The sequence below is a fragment of the Crotalus tigris genome, unplaced genomic scaffold (genome assembly GCF_016545835.1).
Source record: "Crotalus tigris isolate CLP2741 ecotype Arizona unplaced genomic scaffold, ASM1654583v1 scf7180000017977.1317863, whole genome shotgun sequence".
Lineage (NCBI taxonomy): Eukaryota > Metazoa > Chordata > Lepidosauria > Squamata > Viperidae > Crotalus > Crotalus tigris.
The window spans coordinates 691316-710208 of NW_024096755.1; the positions used below are offsets into that span (position 1 = coordinate 691316).

At 41.2% G+C, this 18893-nt stretch overlaps 1 protein-coding gene and 1 long non-coding RNA gene across 3 annotated transcripts; both read right to left on the reverse strand.

Annotated features, from left to right (window-relative positions):
• Positions 1–1609: 1609 nt before the first annotated feature.
• On the reverse strand, positions 1610–15352 carry ELOB (elongin B). 2 transcript variants are annotated; one of them, XM_039345834.1, is made up of 4 exons: positions 15187–15352; positions 10596–10730; positions 6575–6683; positions 1610–1961 (listed from the first exon to the last, which is right to left on the reverse strand). In XM_039345834.1, exons 1-4 carry the CDS (start codon positions 15187–15189, stop codon positions 1852–1854), a joined length of 357 nt encoding a protein of 118 aa, XP_039201768.1. In that variant the 5' UTR covers positions 15190–15352; the 3' UTR covers positions 1610–1851. The 2 variants fall into 2 exon arrangements, with proteins under 2 accessions (XP_039201768.1, XP_039201766.1); XM_039345832.1 differs by having other exon boundaries at positions 1610–1964; positions 15187–15344.
• Positions 14027–15140, reverse strand: LOC120309040. The gene is made up of 2 exons (XR_005556986.1): positions 14815–15140; positions 14027–14211 (listed from the first exon to the last, which is right to left on the reverse strand). It is a non-coding gene; the product is annotated as an uncharacterized LOC120309040 (long non-coding RNA).
• Positions 15353–18893: the final 3541 nt, after the last annotated feature.

Here is an 18893-nt window from a genome sequence, read left to right on the forward strand (position 1 = left end):
GTAGAGACCTTTAAGTCTTCTATTCCACTCTTAGCTTTGTCAACTATACAGTACCTGGTTTTTAAAAACATTTAGTGCCCCCTTGTGGCCAAGCTGCTTGCATTTATATATTCTGCCCTGTTGCTTACGAAAATTAAATGGAGGATGCCTGAAACCTAAGGAGAACATAAACCAGCCCATTGAGTCTTCACCCTCCCTTTTCATTTTTGACACTGCTTTTTTCAGTGACGCAGGACTGCTAATGACTCATAGTTATTTTAAACAACACAATTTCTTTCCTGTTTCAAATCTGAAACCTATTTATTTTGCATTGTCTCGTGGATATGGGTACTTTTATTCAAAGACTAATCAGTATCTAAAATTATTTCACATAGGCCTTGTTTGGCTGTCTTTTTTTAAGAACCTAAATATCACAGTCAAAGGAAACTTGGATTTCTCCAAGCAATTTTAGGTGATGGTTTCTAAAGTTAAAAATGACAGAGACATGGCCATAAAAATGGTTAATGCTTTCACTTTAGATCATATAGAAAAAATAGCTAGCTCCTATCTTGCATCTAGACAGTGATACTACAAGAAATTGCTGCTATTGCCACCTTTTGGTTAGAGTCATCAGCTTTGGTGTCACAGACTAAACTCTCAGCTTGCAATCTAGATCGCACAATTAGCAAAACATAAAAGTCAGAAGAGCAAGTGAGCAACACTACAGTGAAAAAGTAGGCTTGGGTAGGCTATTGAATGCCCTCTTAAGTATTTTAATATCAACTCCATCAGCTTCAGCCAGCACATCTAATGGCAAAGGATTGTGAGACTTGCAGTCCAAGTCCTGATGCCATAGAGGGCATCAGGTTGCCTATCATGAAGTAGAGCATTAATTGCATGAGTGTTGCAGTGACATGTGATTACATATAGCAGTTTCCAAGGAGCCTAATGTTACCTAAGATATGAGGAGTCTGTCTTAACCTTGACAGGCAATAAGAAATTCACATTTCCTAGTGATGTTTTTTTCTCATATGACTACAAAAATTAGATGATGGAATCCCAACACAATGAAAAGTTACAGGTTGATGAAAGCTGCCTCAAAAGACTGATTCTCAGTCATCCAGGTCATGGTTGTCCCAAAGGTGCTTTTTTTTTTTTTCCTTTCAAGAGGCAACTGGATATTGTTTTTGTTTGAAGATGTTTTTTCACTTCTTGGATGAGAAGTGAAACATTTTCAAGAAAAAACAAAGGAAGTCCAGTTGCCTCTTGAAAGAAAAAAAAAACACCTTTGGGGTTGCCCTAGAATAGATATATCAAACTTACAACATCATGTGACGTATCGGAGCTTTTTCTCCATTGCTGACAATAGGGTGGGCGCAGTTTCTGGTGATGCGTCTGGCCCATGGGCCGGCAGTTTGACACCCCTGCCTTAGAAGGTGTCGACAGAGTATTTAACTACAGGTTAGCTGTCTTTGTGTTTAAGACAGCAGGAAAGACAGTTTGACATAAAGACATGAGCAGAATAATCATTGCAGAAACGTTTATAGAATAATTGTCATGATATCGCCTCCTCTTTGTCCCAGGGCCATCTTTCCATTTCATTGCACAGGCATACAACGCAAGACAAAAAGGGAAAAAAAACAGCTGACCTTTTATTATTTTCAAAACCAAAGTGAAAACAGCTCTGTCAGATGAGTGAGGATGGGTTTAGAAGGGCGACATGTAGTCTTGCTTAGAGGAAGAGGGCTAAACGGGAAACCAGGGTCAGAGACAAGGGATGATGCCATATCTTTCTCCGTGTCAGATGAGGCTGGGGGAAGAGGGCTCAAGGATATCATGGGTTGTGCAGCAAACTCCAGTAGCCTTGATCCTTCACTGCACTGCTTGCTCATTAGCGCTGCTGCCAGAGTCCTGGGGCTTCATCACGTCTGGGAGCTCTGGGGGGCTGGAAAAGGAATCGATGCGGAGGTTCTCAAAGGCATCTTCTGAAGAAGGAGAAAGGTATGCATGAAGCCATCATTTTGGAACGGTACTATTTTATGCTACATCATTGGCTACTATAAATCCCAAATAAAAAATGAGGATCATGAGAAATCCAAAGCGATGGCAAACTAGTTGAGCACATAAACAGCTCACACCTACAGTCAGGGAAAAAATTATCTGATTCCCTGCTGATTTTGTACGTTTGCTCACTGACAAAGAAATGATCAGTCTATAATGTTAATGATAAACAGTGAGAGGCAGAGTAACTGCATTTCAAAAAAATTATAAATTGATTTGTATTTTAATGAGTAAAATAAGTATTTGACCCCTTCACAAAACATGACTTAGTACTTGGTGGCAAAACCCTTGTTGGCAATCACAGAGATCAGACATTTCTTGTACTTGGCACCAAGTTTGCACGCATCTCAAGAGGGATTTTGTCCCACTCCTCTTTGCAGCTCCTTTCCTAGTCATTAAGGTTTTGAGGCTGATGTTTGGCAGCTCAAACCTTCAGCTCCCTCTATCGCAGTGGTTCTCAACCTGTGGGTCGGGACCCCATTTGGGGTCGAACAACCATTTCACAGGGGTCACCATACAACGCAGTCCGCCATTTTTTCCCCTTTTCCTTAGCTGTGCTACTCCCTTTTATTCTATTGGCTTTTGAAAGCCAATAGAATAGACTCTCTTGAATAGAGTCTAATTCTATTGGCTTTCAAAAGCCAATAGGAATTGTCCAGGCTGTCTCTGCCCTGCTGAGCCCGCCAAAAGTCCCATTCTGCAAACGGTGCTGCATCAGTTGCGTAGTCCTCGACTTACGACCAGTTGAGTAGTCCTTGACTTACGACCGGTTGGGGGGTCGCAGCATTAAAAAGGTTGAGAACCACTGCTCTATCGGATTAAGGTCGGGAGACTGGCTAGGCCACTCAAGGACCTTAATGTGCTTCTTCTTGAGCCACTCCTCTGTTGCCGTGGCCGTGTGTTTTGGATCATTGTCATGCTGGAATACCCATCCATGACCCATTTTCAATGCCCCGGCTGAGGGAAGGAGATTCTCACCTAAGATTTGATGGTACATGGCCCCGTTCATCGTCCCTTTGATGTGGTGAAGTTGTCCTGTCCCCTTAGCAGAAAAACATCCCCAAAGCATAATGTTTGATGGTGGGGATGATGTTCTTGGGGTCATAGGCAGCATTCCTCCTCTTCCAAACACGGTGAGTTGAGTTGATGCCAAAGAGCTCGATTTTGGTGTCATCTGACTACAACACTTTCACCCAGTTCTTTGAATCATTCAGATGTTCATTGACAAACTTCAGACAGGCCTGTACATGTGCTTTCTTGAGCAGGGGGACATTGTGGGCACTGCAGGATTTCAGTCCTTCATGGCGTAGTGTGTTACCAATTGTTTTCTTGATGACTATGGTCCCAGCTGCCTTGAGATCATTGACAAGATCCTCCCGTGTAGTTCTAGGCTGATTCCTCACCATTCTCATGATCATTGAAACTCCATGAGGTGAGATCTTGCATGGAGCCCCAGACTGAGGGATGTTGACAGTTATTTTGTGTTTCTTCCATCTGCGAATAATCGCACCAACTGTTGTCATCTTCTCACCAAGCTGCTTGGTGATTGTCTTGTAGCCCATTCCAGCCTTGTGTAGGTCCCTGACATCCTTGAACAGTTCTTTGGTCTTGGCCATGGAGGAGAATTTGGAATCTGATTAATTGCTTTTGTGGACAGGTGTCTTTTATACAGGTAACAAGCTGAGATTAGGAGCACTCCTTTTAAGAGAGTGTTCCTAATCTCAACTTGTTACTGTATAAAAAGACACCTGGGAGCCAGAAATCTTGCTGATTGATAGCAGATCAAATAGTTATTTCACTCATTAAAATGCAAATCAATTTATAACTTTTTTGAAATGCGTTTTTCTGATTGTTGTTGTTGTTATTCTGTCTCTCACTGTTAACATAAACCTACCATTAAAATTATAGACTGATCATTTCTTTGTCAGTGGGCAAATGTACAAAAGCAGCAGGAGATCAAATAATTTTTCCCATCACTGTATGCAGACGACACAGCAGTGGTGGGTCTTATCCGGGATGACAATGAAGATGCTTATAGGGAAGAGGTGAAGGCTCTTGTGGACTGGTGCAATAAAAGAAACCTGGTTCAGAAGCAGCATATAAACCATTTTATTTCTATACCATTCACACTGATGAGGCCACATTCGGAATACTGCATCCAGTTCTGGTTACCATAATGCAGAAAAGATGCTAGGGCCCTAGAAAGTGTGCAGAGAAGAGCACCAAAGATGATAAGGGGTCTGGAGGCTAAATTCTATGAAAAATGGCTAAAGGAACAAGCTATATTAAGCTTAACAGAGAGAAGTATTCCAATATTTGAAGGGTTGCCACAGGGAAGAGGTGCTTTCTCCATAGCACTTGAGGGTAGAAGAAGCAGTGATCCAACCTGCAAATAAGCAGGAATTTCCTGGCAATGAGAATTATTAAACAGTGGCCTAGCTTGCTTTTTGGAGTCGTGAGTCACTGGATGTTTTTAAGAAAAGATTGGGCAACCATTTGTCCAAGATTGTTTGAGGTTCCTCCCTTGGGCAGTAGATAGGACTAGAAGACCTCCAAGGTCACTGTCAACCCTATGATTCTATGATACTTGGATGTAAGTAATATTATCAATATACCTTTCTTTTGGTTGCCTGCAAACTTAGGGGAAAAATAGTTGTTATCCCAAAGGCAACCCTATTTGCTTTCATTCTCTATAACTACATGAGGATTTTTAAAATCAGTGGCTTGTTTCCCATCTGAGATAAAATTTATTTAATCACTATATTTACGCCCATCTTTCTGCCAAAATCGACAGTCCAGGCAACTAAAATTATGAATAAAAACAAATAAATGATGTAGGCCTTTGGTATGTTAAGTATTAAGCGGATGAATTCAATGGGTATTTATACTGCTCTACTTTTAATGGTGCTTTGTCAGAGTGTACAAAATACGTTGTATTTCAAACACTTCAAGTTTGAAACGACCCATTTCAAGCTCAACAGCTTGAAATGTTCCAGCTATTCAGAAGTGTTCTGTGGTCCACAATAACCAATTTTGAGCTTAAAATAGTAATTTAAACTTGAAATAGAGTTAAGAGGCAATAGAGTTAAGGGAATATATTCGCTGCCTTGAGTTATTTGTAAAAATAATAAAGGCAAGATATAAATAAATAAATAAATTTTCAAACTGACCTAAACAATTGATTTCAAACTCTTTAACAACTATTTTGAGTTCAAAACATTATTCTATTTATTCACTAAAGGCCTGTCAAAATAAAATTAATTTTCCCTGAAAGGGATACCCACATGGTTAACAATATGGGGGCCATCATGACTTAATATGGCTTTATAGGTTACAACCATCTCATCCAATTGTTTTGGAGGGGACACACACACACAGAGGTGGTGTTTTAATAAAATCTATCATCAATCGTGATTACAGTTAGCAGCTGGATTCTGGACCACCTGAAGATTCCAAATGTTTTATAAAAACAACCTTGCACAAAGCATTTTACAATAATTCACATTATTGTAGCTGAGAAGCTTACAATCCAGTGAGGGAGACATATGTTAAAATTCATCAACTTGTTGCTTTGAGGAAATCACACTCTAGTGCTTAAGGGATTCTGGGTTGTCTACTCTATTTCTGAGAATTTAAGTCTCTGGAACAGGATTAGACCACTGGGAGCTGTATTTTTTTATACGAGGGGTAAAAGGGGTGCAGCTAATGAAGCAATTATGTAAAAATGGCTGGGATGGTCGTTCTCCCCCCCCTTTCTGAAAAGTACAAGATTTCATAGGTAGTCGTCAACTTCCAACTATTCGTTTAACAACTGTTTGAAGTTACAATAGCACTGAAAAAAGTGATTTAGGCTCAGTCTTCACCCTTAGAACCATTGTAGCATCCATGACTTCACATAATCAAAATCTGGGCGCTTGGCAACCAGCATGAATTTATGATGGTTGCAACATCCCGGGGTCATGTGATCACCATTTGCAACCTTTGTAGGAGGTTTCTGATGAGCAAAGTCTTTGGAGGAAACTGGATTCACTTAACAATTCACTTAATGACTATGGCAAAAAAGGTCATACATTCAGGTATGACTCATTAATGACCATATTACTTAGTGACAGAAATCCCTGCCCCACCTGTGGTCATAAATTGAGGACTAGCTGTATTATAAAAACTACCTTAAGCCTGTTTCAAGGGTTCTACTATAGTTTGTGTATATTTCTTGCCTCAGTGCAAAATAATAGACATCTGTTGTTGCCAATTTTCAGCATGATTAGTTAGCCAATGATCGGGAACTCCTGGACCAGATTTGGCTCTAAAATGCCATGTGCTAAAAGCTCTACATGGCTTAGGTGTGGCATTATGCCATTGCAAGTGGATCTTTTCAAAGAAAGCATCCCAGGCACAGAATATCCTTCAAAGGCAAATTTGGTCAATTCCCTTCAGTTATCAGTATAAACCACTTCATTGTCGTAGGCTTTGAATCTTCAATGACAATGTTGTGTTTCTTTGGTTTCAAGAAGCATGCAACAACTTCACTTACCACTGGCTCTGAAAGCCAAGCCGACTGTTGCTGGGGCCTGTGGCCGTGCTGTCTGACTGGTGAAGCCGCAGTCTCCAAGGGTTTTGCTATCATCCAGCAGCTGATCATCCTAAAAAATGGGGTAATTTGCACCAGAATGCAAGAGAAGTCTCTTAAAAAAAAATATGGTAATCAGGAACTACTACTACTTAGATGAGTAATTAAAACCAGGAAATTAGGGAACTATACTGCAAGTTCTTTAGGACAGGGCTTTTCACCAGTGGTACACGTACTACTGGTGGTACGCCGCGTCACCTTCCTCCCCCGTGTCACTTTCCTCCCCCCCCCCCCGCTCTGCTCCTTCCCAGCTCACTTGTTTGTGGAAAACATGCTGCTTGGTGGCAGCCTGCACAAACCCTACCAAACGTGCCCTGCAGGGGGCGCGCAAAGAGCACAGGTGCAGAGCAAGGCCCCGCCCTCCCCAAGGACTCATTGTGCAGCAATCGGATTGACTTCTTCTCGTGCACACAGGTCAGCAGGATCCGTATCACCCTTCCCCTCCTTACTTCACAACAAGCGCTAGCCTGATAGACCCTTCCGGGATGGGAGAAGGGCACGCCGTTGTCTGTATCGCAGGCTTAAAGTCTGAAACAGCCAGGCTCTTGGCTGACTGATCGCCTTTCTCCCTCCCTCTTCAACTTTTCTACAAACTGGGAATCCTGGCTTAGTGGGGGCCTGGAGCGGGTCTTGGGGTGCCCGTGTGCCCCTTGAATCAGACAAGCGAACAATTGACTATAGCCTTTGGGGAACAAAAGCCGGTCGGGGCTGATCTTTTCCTTCCCGGGAAGGCTGGAGAAGCCAGGAAAAAGTCACTTCTTCATTTAAGGAAGTTTTGGAAAAGTAACGTTTGCTGGAAAGGAAAGCAGGTTTTTATTCCCTTTTCTTGGATCGCCTTCTTTGCTTGGGCCTCTGTTGCCTGTATCACAGGCTTAAAATCTGAAACAGCCGGGCTCTTGGCTGACTGATCGCCTTTCTCCCCCCCCCATCTTTTTGGGAGATGCGCCTTTGCAGCGGGTTTCCCCTTCCGTTAATTATCGGAGGTTTGAAAGGCAAGCTGCTCCCGGAGTGTAAAAGTAGAGGGCCCAAACGGCGAGAGCGATGCAGCTCTCCGACTCTCTGCTTCAGGGGAAAAATGACTGGGAGAAGTAGCCAGTTCGTAATGTACATGCCTGAAAACGGGAGGTGAACTGGCCACATCCTCGCCCTGACTGTGTGCTCTTCTCTGCCTTTGGCAGGCAGGGCCGTGATGTGTTGTGCCTGCCAAAACCAGGTTGGGTCTGGGTGGCGTAGCATAGGACGAAGGAACGAGGAAGGAAGGGACAATGGGAGCTGCAGTGCTGCAGCCTTCCAGTCCCATGAGCATTTTTCGGCTGTGCTCCAGGCCTCGCATTCATCAGCTGTTCGGCGGCCTTTCAGCTTCAAGCCACTCCATCGGCCCTTGACTCCCTGCCTCGGCCTCCCGCCCATCAGCTGTTCGGCAGCTAAGAGTAGGAGCCACTCAGCTGTTGGTTGGGATGCATCCACGCTGCCAGGTAGAATGGCGCTGGCCGCTGGTCTCCTTTGCCGCCCTGCATGTTGTCCTGGACACCTCCCCCACCCGTTCATATTGAGCCCGCAGGGGCTTGACAGGGAGAGAGGGAGGGAAGGAGGAAGGGACAAAGAGGGAGGTGAAGAAAAGAAGGAAGGGACAATGGGAAAGAGGGAGGGAAGGAGGAAGGGACAAAGGGGGAGGTGAAGGAAAGAAAGAAGGGACAATGGGAAAGAGGGAGGGAAGGAGGAAGGGACAAAGGGAGATGAAGGAAAGGAAGGAAAGAAGGAAGGGACAAAGGTGAAGGAAAGGAAGAAGGGGAAATGGGAGAGAGGGAGGGAAGGAGGAAGTGACAAAGGGAGATGAAGGAAAGGAAAGAAGGAAGGGACAATGGGAGAGAAGGGAGGGAAGGAAGGCAGGCACCTGCCCCAGTCGCATCCCCCTCCACCAGAGACTCATGGATTCCCCCCCACAGGCACCCTACAACCTGAGTGATCAGCTGGCCATGCCCCCCCACCATTGATCACATGACCCTGGGATATTGTGAACGTCATAAGTATGAATCAGTTGCCAAGCACCCGAATGTAAATCACAAGACCCTGGGGATGCTGCAACAGTCATAAGTGTGAAAAATGGTCATAATTCGCTTGTAACTTCAAACAGTCACTAGCGAATTGTTGTAAGTCGAGGACTACCTGTACTTTCTCATTTTTTCTTTTTGTGGGGGGGGGTTCAAGTTTTTGATACCTTGCTGGGTGACTGGTAGTACTTGGATATTGCCTTATCCGAAAAGTGGTACAATGGGTGAAAACGTTGAAAAGCCCTGCTTTAGGATATGCACATTGAATTGCAATAGAGTTGGGGGTAAAGGATAGAATACAGGTAATTCTCGACTTATAAGTTAATTTAGTGACCATTCAAAGGTACAACAGCACAGAAAAAAGTGACTTATGACCATTTTTCAGTTACGATCGCTGTAGCATCCCTATGATTAAGTGATCAAAATTCAGATGCTTGGCAACTTGTTCAAACTTATATGACCATTGCTATGTCCCAACATCACCTTTTGCAACCTTTTGACAAAATCAATGGGGAAGCCAGATTCACTTAACAACCGGGTTACTAACTTATCAACTGCAGTGATTCACTTAACAATTGTGGCAAGAAAGGTTGTAAAATGGGGCAAAACTCACTTAACAAATGTCTCGCTTAACAACAGACATTTTGGGCTCAATTGTGGTTGTAAGTCGAGGAATACCTGTAGTAAGGAGTCTGTATTTCCCCCCCCACTAAAACTGTTCTACTTGCAAACCAGTAATGCACTGGAAACCATTTGCTATCTCACTTCTTGATTCTATTTCTGATCTTACTAAAAAAAAATGAAATATGAGGTTAGAGCTCTAATTCTAAGGATTCTTTAATCCCTAATTTTCCAGGGCATGCTGAAAAACAGTTTCTTAGATGGGACAAAGGACTAGGTGTGTGGTGAACCAATTGTATTGGTATACCTGATACAGCTCTGTGGATTGTTAATTGCTTGATGTTTTACATGGATATTGTTTGATGGCTGGTTATGAATTTATTCCACTGAAGAGATACCCAGGTGTCTGTTGTATAGGATTTTTAAGCAACATATGAAGATCAGAGAGGGCTACTTCCAACATTAAAACATACTACATAGAGCTGCAGGCCATGGCCCTAGATCAGGCATGTCAAACTGCTGGCCCGCGGGCCGGATGAATCGTGCTGAAACTGTGCCCACCCCATTGCCAGCAATGGGGAAAGTCATGATATGTTGTGTGATGTCACGTGATGTCGCAAGTTTGACATGCCTGCCCTAGATGTACTTCCCAAACTACTCAGTACAGAGATAAGGACTAGCAAAATCCAGAAGCCTAAGGGCTATCTTCTTCCCCTGAAAAGTAGGACTCCAAAAGACCATCAGAATCAGCTAATGACTGATTTGTTCCTTATAATTTGGTTCAAACCAAGCAGTGGAAAAAAAAAGGCAGATCTCCTAGAAATTCTATAGGCTAAAAAATGCAATTAAGAGTGATTGGGATTTCTGGGTGCTGCAGACCAAGTATTTACAGGATATATATGGTCACCTGTTTCATATGACAATGTCAAGCACCTCATAACAATCTATTAAAAAAAAAGTTAAAAACAAAAATATTCTTCCCCCATGTACCAACCTATTATCCTTACAGCTCAACTGCTATTCTAACCCAATGCTTAGGGGAAGAGTCAGGTGTTCATAGCCTTCTGGAAAGATAACAGGGTAAGATCTCAGATGAGAGTTTCTCCTAAGAGCAGCAGTTTGGTTAGACTAATAATAAATGATCAAAGAGAGCACTGATATACTAATTTAGTAAACAGCGGGCCCTGGTGTAATGCTGTAATTTATTAGAAAAGTCCCAAAGTACAGTACTTTCTATCATAAACTCTTCCTACCTTGTATAATCTCTGTTCTTCTGGAGGCCTCTTAAGAATCCCCTCCACAATTCTTTTCAGCTCATACACTGTACTGGACTCCTTGGCGTCTGTGAAGATAGTTGTCTTGTGACGTCGGATCATTAGAAAGACATCCTGTTGGGCAAAAGATGATCTGTAGCATTCTTAGTTTTATCCAAACAAGCCATCACTATCAATAATGATAATGACATTGTTTTATACAAGGTTCCATGGGAAAACTACAACTTGGTATGTAGGACTGACAATTATTCTCCAAAGTATAAGATATAAAGTACAGTACAACCTATGTTTTACAGAACAATTTAGAGGAATTATTCCCAAGTGTTTGCTCCATCCACACTTACGTAATAAACATAAAATATATGTATTTTGTTCAGATTGATTTGCCAAGCAACAGACAAGTCCACTGTTTGAAAAAGTGGCCTAAATTCAGTTTTTGTTGTTGCTTCTGAGGTCTTCTGGGGGTCAGCCAATTGAGATTTGCTATAAATAAAACAGCAGTGATTAACAATTGTATACTAAAATTAGCACTATCATTTACAACCAGCTTAACACCTTAGAATGCTAAGATTGTAATAAAGGTAATCCTTCTTCAGGCATTCCCAAGGGTGACACCATTGAACAACAATTTTCACAATATACTACAATCCTATCTTTCATACTTGCCAACTAATAACCATGTGACTAGTTCTTATGGCCTTCTTTAAGACTCAGGTGAGTTTTTATAGATGCAGGTAGTCTATTAAACCACATACAGAGAATTACAACTGTCTTCTCCAGACAGAACCCAGGACCACAAATGACTATGGCAAAATTGTTCCTCTCTACGTAGATATGCAGCTGGGCATACCAGCTAAAATCTATAGAAGGCACTCCAATCTATAGAATGCTACCAGACCCTCCATAGATACCAAAGATAATATATAACATATTAGATCTCAATTGGTAAGTATACTGGGCAAACCCAATTAATTCATTTGTTAAACAAACCTTGGCTTACTACAATTTGTGAATCTAATAAAAGTCACCTGGCAGAGGAATCACAGGTGCTAGATCTTCCAAATAGATTTTTAGAGAATTCAAGCTTCCTGAGCCTGGTACTCTTCATATGTCTTGGCTGATAATTCCCATCGTTCATGGCCAGTAGGAATAACAACAGAATGGGTAGGCATTGTAGTCCAGTATATCTAGATAGCACTAATTTGGGAAAAGCTCTGATAAAGCAATGGTTCAGTTCTCATATATAATGCAATCCCATATTAGCAACTCTGATTCTCACATTAGCAAGATTCCCCAAACTATTATTTTATGGGGTTTGTGTCCTATTTCAGAAGTTATCCAAAATTCTTTTACTTGAGGTAAAAATCTCAAGAGTTAGTTTAGATACTTGCCCATTTAGAATGCAAAAAACCTGGCAACTTAACTTCTCTCCATCATAAAGGATAAGCTTCCTTAGCTAATGTTTAAGTCACCCTATTTTACAGAAACCAAGTTTCAATTCACTCCTTAGGTTCAGACATTGAGCTGGAGAGAGGCAGATTCAATCCAGCCTAAGCCAGAAAAGCGGTGTAGTTGATTCTGGTTTGTAAATACCTCCCAATCCCTGTTACTTCACAGATTTGTTGTAAGAGGAAAAAGGTAGGCTATAGAGATGAGATGTGATGTAGAGAGCCACTTTGGTCTAGAAACTATGAATTCTACTACTACCTTAGGCATGAAGGCCAGATGGGTGACTTTGGGCCAGTCGCTTTCAGTCAACTATAATAATAATAATAATAAAGTTGGAGGGGACCTTGGAGGTCATCTAGTCCAACCCCCTGCTCAGGCAGGAAACCCTATACCATTTCAGACAAATGGCTGTCCAGTCTCTTCTTAAAAACTTCCAGTGTTGGAGCATTCACTGCTTCTGGAGGCAGGTTGTTCCACTGGTTAATTGTTCTAAGTGTCAGGAAGTTTCTCCTTAGTTCTAGGTTGCTTCTCTCCTTGATTAGTTTCCATCCATTGCTTCTTGTCCTGCCTTCAGGCACCTTGGAAAATAGCTTGACTCCTTCTTCTTTGTGGCAGCCCCTGAGATATTAGAACACTGCTATCATGTCCCCCCTCGTCCTTCTCTTCATTAAACTAGACATACCCATTTCCAGCAGCCTTTCCTTCTATGCGTTAGCCTTCAGTCCCCTAATCATCTTTGTTGCTCTTCTCTGTAACAACTCACAAGTTGTTATTGGAAGAAAATAGGAAGATAAAAGAGTATTAGCTGTCTTGAGTTATTTATAAAAATAATAAAGGTGAAAATTAATATGGTGAGGAAAGGCAGGCTACAGATTAAATCATATCCAAAATCATGACATTAGGGTTTATGTATCTAGTAGGCCATAACAGAGCCCAAGCTCAAATTCCTCCTCAGACAGGATATTCATGGGTAACTTTAAGTGAGTCTCTTACACTTTCAGTCTTAATATATGTCTATTTTTATTTCTGTTCAATTGTGTCTGATTCTTAGAAACTGCTTGGATAAATACCTATATGCTATTGCCTTTTCTAGGGCTGAAAGAGTAATCAGCCCAAGGTCACCCAGTTTCTTATATAACTTTCATTATTTTATCAATGTATAAAATACAAATAAAAATAAAAATAGGAAATTGAAGAAAAAAGGGGGGGAAAATTGAGGGAAGAAAAAGGTGTTGACTTATGACTCTTTTTAGCACAGTACAAGATAACAACATTACAACCTCAACTTTTTACTTTTACACATTAGTATATAACTACCGTAGCCATTTCTATAACACCAAATCTATCCAATTGGCAAAACCAAAACCATCAGAAGCACAAAATCCAGAAGTGATATCCAAATAAAAAACATATTCTCCTCTTTGAATAGAACAATAAATTCAACCATTACTGTTTTCTCTTTCTGGCTATTGAAATAATGTTTTGCACTTAATACTCTTTATAAGCTATCACCATTTATATTAACAAAATTCCCTGTATTCTTTCAGATTCTTTAATCTTAAAGGGAAAAATATTTTTTTCATCCATTTTTTAAAAAAACCAAGCTTTTCTTCTAAAAACATTTCTAAAATTAAAACATTCGAATACCTCTTTTTTAAAACTTCCTCTTAGTATATGTACTTTAAAGCAGGGGTCCCCAACCCCCAGTCTATGGACCAGTACGGGTCCATGGCATGCCAGCAGTCGGGCCGCACAAACAAGCAAAGCCCCATCCGTGGGATGCAGGCAGCACACAAAACCATGCACTCTCCAGTCGGTGGAAAAACCTTTCTCTGCGGAACTGGTCCCTGTTGCCCAAAAGGTTGGGAACCTCTGCTTTAAAGTTTACTTTCAGACCAATAAAATTCCAACTCCAATTAATTCATTAAATTTAGATTACTGCAAGTTACCCTCATATCATATTTTTTTTTCCTTCTTGTATACATCCTTTTAAAAAGTTTAGATAAACAGTAATGGTGCTTCTTTCACAAGACACAATCCAATCCACTTGTCTTTTTACATATTTTTGTTAACACTTCCCCCAATGCCAGAGGGCCAGCTCACCAAGGGGTGATGGGAGTTGAAGTCCAAAGCTTCTGGAGAGCATCTTAAAGGAAGAATATAGGGTAAAAGTCAAAAACTAGAAAACTGACTAGGCTCAATTATTAGGAGGTGGTGGCTTCCAGTTTCATGTAGCCTTTTTGTACTGTGCCCTTGAGAGTAAAAGTACCTAGAAGTTTAGAGTTAAGTTTCCAACACTGTAAGAGCCAATTTGGTTTATTAGGTAGTTTGGTATACTGAGTACTTTTACTCGGAGTTTTTTGCACATTGAAACACATATTTTTTCTATACCTTTCCTTTTGCTCAAAGCAGCCTGGATGCAAAAGCATTCAGAAGCCTCTCTTAACTTCCTTGGAGATCAAGCCGTCCAAGCTAAAACTTATCCTCTTTCTAACCAAAGTCTGTTCTGTGTGCCTTTGAAAAAGCCACCAACCAACGCTTTATCAAACGAACAAACAGACGAGTTGCGAGGAATAACAAACGACTGCAAAGGAATAACGAGGCAGCGTCTTGGAAGTCCCAAGATGGGGCGAGGAGAGGCATCAAGACAGCCCAGCTTCACCAACAGCACCGGGGTAGACCTCGCCTTCCTTATCGCGTAAAACTTCCGGGCTGCTTCTGCCCCGCAACCCTACTACTCGGAGCCTACCTGGCAGGGCTGTTGGGACGATAGAGCGGACTGGATGGCCGAGGCAGAACCAGAGGAAAACCCGATTAAACCGTCGGGGGTGGGGATGGGAGGAGAAAGACCGAAGGAAGCTAACCACCACGAAAGCCGCCTCTTTTGGGGCGTCGGGAAAGAGATCCGGACCGCGTCCGCACAAAACGGAGCCAGGGAAGAAATGAGAAAGGGGGGGGGGGAGCGAGGAGCATCCCATGGAAGGGCGGGGGGGAGGAGAAAGAAAGGGAAAGGAGCGAGAACGGTGATTCCAGGAGGGTCGCGGTCGCTCTTGCCTTCCCACTGCTACTACATCAGGCCCGACCCCGCTCCCACAGGCGGCTGCCCCCCCCCCCGACTCACCATCTCTGCAGATGCAGCCTCGGCCCAGACCCCCCAGAGAGGAAAAAGCAGCAAAACCCCCGGTTTCCCAACATGCACTGCAATCTCGGTATAACCCAACCCGGTTTAGGGGGGGAAGGAAGAAAAGAGCACCGTGGCGCATGCGCCCCATTCGAGACTCGCCTTACGGCTTTCGGTCGGAAAAAAAAAAAACCATAGACGGGCCGATAGAAGTAACTCGCGGAAGGAACCACCGGAAGAAAACATGGCGCAACGACACGGAAGCGTTCGCTGCCATCTTGGGAAAGGCATTTTGAAGTCTTGCCAGTTTGGGAAGGTCATCGCGGTTTAAAGCAGCGCCACCTTTCAAGTGCTTTCTTTCGTGACTCGGCTGCTTTTTATGGTCGCTTCCGTTTGAATGCGGAAATTAAAGTTGTCTTCGGGTTGGGGGTTTTTTTTTATGCCAGGGCTTGTGTTTTTGGGGAGGCCTTTAATCTTTTTTGTATGTTCTTAACACTGAATCTTAGCGAGAATTCCTTTCCTCATAAAATGGGAGGTAATTTCCGTTTTACGTCCCTCCGAGCTAAAATTGGTTCAAAAGTCAAGTTCAAGTCTCCTTATACGTAACTACGTGGGAAGGTGGCTGCCATCTTGAGAAGGGAATTTGTGGTGTCTATAAAGACCCCCATTATGCAACCTGGAGTTTCTTGGCCCTGGGCTGCATAACCAAGATTTTGGCCCTCTCAGTGCTTTGCAGCAGCATGCCACCTTGATTCAAGTGTGAGAAAATTAAACCACTTATCCCCATCATTTCCCTAGTTGTGCTATATTACAAATCATTGAATTATTAAGAAATGTGTAAAAAAATGGGAGTTGTATTCCTGTACACCTAAAATAGGGCTTATTAAACCTTTTGTTATCACATCTCCCTTTAATGTAATTCTCATGTACATCCCTGTCCCAAAAATCCAAACACCAAAACGAACCCAAAAGAACAATGAAAATACTTTTAACTAGGTGGGCTTATTGCAAATATGTAGTTAAAAGGCTCTTAACGCTTCCCTTGAACCCTAGCTAAATTACACAAGGGAGGCATGCTTCACAGTTTGAGAGACCCTCACATTATGCCATATTGGGGTAGACTGCTAAATCTGAATCATCCTAAGATTTTTTTTGCGGAAGAAAAAGCTGCATTGTGTATCTAGTACATTTCCACCCTGTAGTTATAATGCACTAATTTTTTTGACTACCAAGCCATAATGTAAATTGGACGTTGTCAGTTAAGATTGTTTGAGATGTGTTTGAATATTAGTAGCTCGGATTGGTTGTTGGTTTGATCTCTGAGCTTGGCAATTTGGCTGCAAATGTTTTGTCTCCATTCGGGGGGACATCTTCAGTGCGCTTTAAATTGTGCTCGTTTGTCAGAGCCGTGGCCTTTAAATACCTTTTTGTGTGATGTAAATTGGTGTGGATATTATTTGTCCGGATGTTGCTGAGTCATGGTCTGGTTTCGGGCTGTTTGATTGGCTGGTTGTTGCTGCTGGTCATAGTCCTTGTATTGTCTGTGTGATGCAAATGGTATTTGTTCGTTTGGTTGCCTTTGAGTCATGGTCTGGTTTTGGGTTGTTTGATTGGCTGGTTGTTGCTGCTGGTCATAGTCCTTGTATTGTCTGTGTGATGCAAATGGTATTTGTTCGTTTGGTTGCCTTTGAGTCATGGTCTGGTTTTGGGTTGTTTGGATGGATGACTGTTGTTGTCAAAACATGGTCTGGTTTCTTTTTTTTTTTTTAATTGGAAATTTTTAAATGTTTTTACAAAAAACAGAAAACACAACAACAAAAAACAAAACAACCCTCACCCACCCCCCCAAACCACCCCCTCCATCCCCCCCGACCTTCCCAAAGCTGAATATAGGCTTAATTAAATTTTTTAAGAATCTTAAAGAAATTGAAAAAATATAGATCATGAGTATATCTAAATAGCTTACATAAACAACTTATAAAATGATTAACAATAAAATATATATAAAAAAGCATGAGTATATATTAAAAAAAAGTAGTTCAAAGAAAAAAAAATAATAATAAAAAAAAGAAAAGAGAAAGAAGAAAAGAGATAGAAAAAAAGTACAATCTATAAAATATCAAAATTTATATACAAATTATTGAAAAGCTAAATGATATTTTTTATATCCAATTTATATTGTATGAAATTTATCCATTTTTCCCATACATCAAAAAATTTCTCTTGCGATTGCTCCTTTAAGAAAGCCGAAATCTTTGCCATTTCCGCCAGATAAGAAACTTTAAAAAACCAAGGTAGGCAAAGATTCCTTCTTCCAGTATTGCCCTACTAACAGCCTTGCGGCTGTAATCAAATTTAACATCAATATAACCTCCTTAGCATCACAATCAGTAACAATACCTAACAAAAATAATTGTGGAGTGAATTTTACCCTCTTTCTAAAAATTATTTGAATATTCCACCATATCTTAATCCAAAAGGCTTTTATATTTTTACACGACCACCAAATATGATAATAAGTGGCATCCAAACAACCACATCTCCAACATTTAGGCTGTAAGTCGGGATACATAAGAGACATTTTTTTTGGATCAAGGTGCCATCTATAAAACATTTTATAAAAATTCTCCCTTAAATTCTGGGCTTGTGTAAATTTAACATTCCTCACCCAAATAGTTTCCCAGGTATCCAGTAGAACTGGTTCACCAAAATTTTGTGCCCATTTAATCATACAATCTTTGATTAATTCTGATTCTGAGTCCAGTTCCACTAGAACCCCATAAATTCTCTTAATATGAGTTCGCCTTTGATCCTTTACTTGTTTAACAAAATTTTCATCTTCTCTGAGCAAGCCCATGTTACGATCCATCTTCCATCTATCCACTATTTGTCTGTACTGAAACCATGAATAGGTTATATTTTCATGTACTAAATCTTCCAAAGATTTTAACTGCCAATTTTGACCATCCCATCTAAGTAATTGTGTATAAGAAACCCTATCCATCTTAACTCCTCTCCTTATCCCCTCTATCGCATGCCCGGGTATAGCCCATAATGGTATTTTAAAATCACTTTTATAATATTTCCTCCAAACCCGAAGTAGAGAAATCCTTATAATATGAGATTTAAAAACCCGGTCCACTTTTTTATTAAAAATTAGATAGGCATGCCATCCAAAAAGTAAATCCCAACCCTCCAGATGGAGTATTTCTACATTTGTTAAATTAACCCAATCACTAATTAGTGTTAAAGCCACAGCATCATAATATAATTTCAAATTCGGTACCTTGAGTCCACCTCTCTCACGGAAGTCTTGCATAATTTTAAGCTTTACCCTTGGTTTTTTCCCTGCCCAAATAAATTTGTTAATGCCTTTCTGCCATTCATTTAAATTAATCTCATTCTTTAAAATAGGTAGCATTTGAAATAAAAAGAGAAATTTTGGGAGGACATTCATTTTAATCACTGCAGTTCTTCCCATAAGAGATAACTGTAGCTTCTCCCAATTCTTCAAATCTTTCTGTACCCTGACCCAAACGTGGTCTGGTTTCTTGTGGGGGGAAGGGTTGTGATTTTTGCTGTGCAGTGGGGTGCCTGTTTGTTTTAAATCTGCCTTTGGGATTGCAGTTAAAGTAATTATTTTGTTCTCAGCGGTTGGTAGATTGGGTTGATGTCAATGTGTCTGTTTATTGACTTATTGGTAGAGA

Coding starts and splice junctions, on each gene's coding strand:
- ELOB (XM_039345832.1), bottom strand. Junction 6,684..10,595: donor AAGAACAGAGATTATACAAG/GTAGGAAGAGTT, acceptor CCCATTTTTTAG/GATGATCAGCTGCTGGATGA. Junction 1,965..6,574: donor CTTGGCTTTCAGAGCCAGTG/GTAAGTGAAGTT, acceptor CTCCTTCTTCAG/AAGATGCCTTTGAGAACCTC.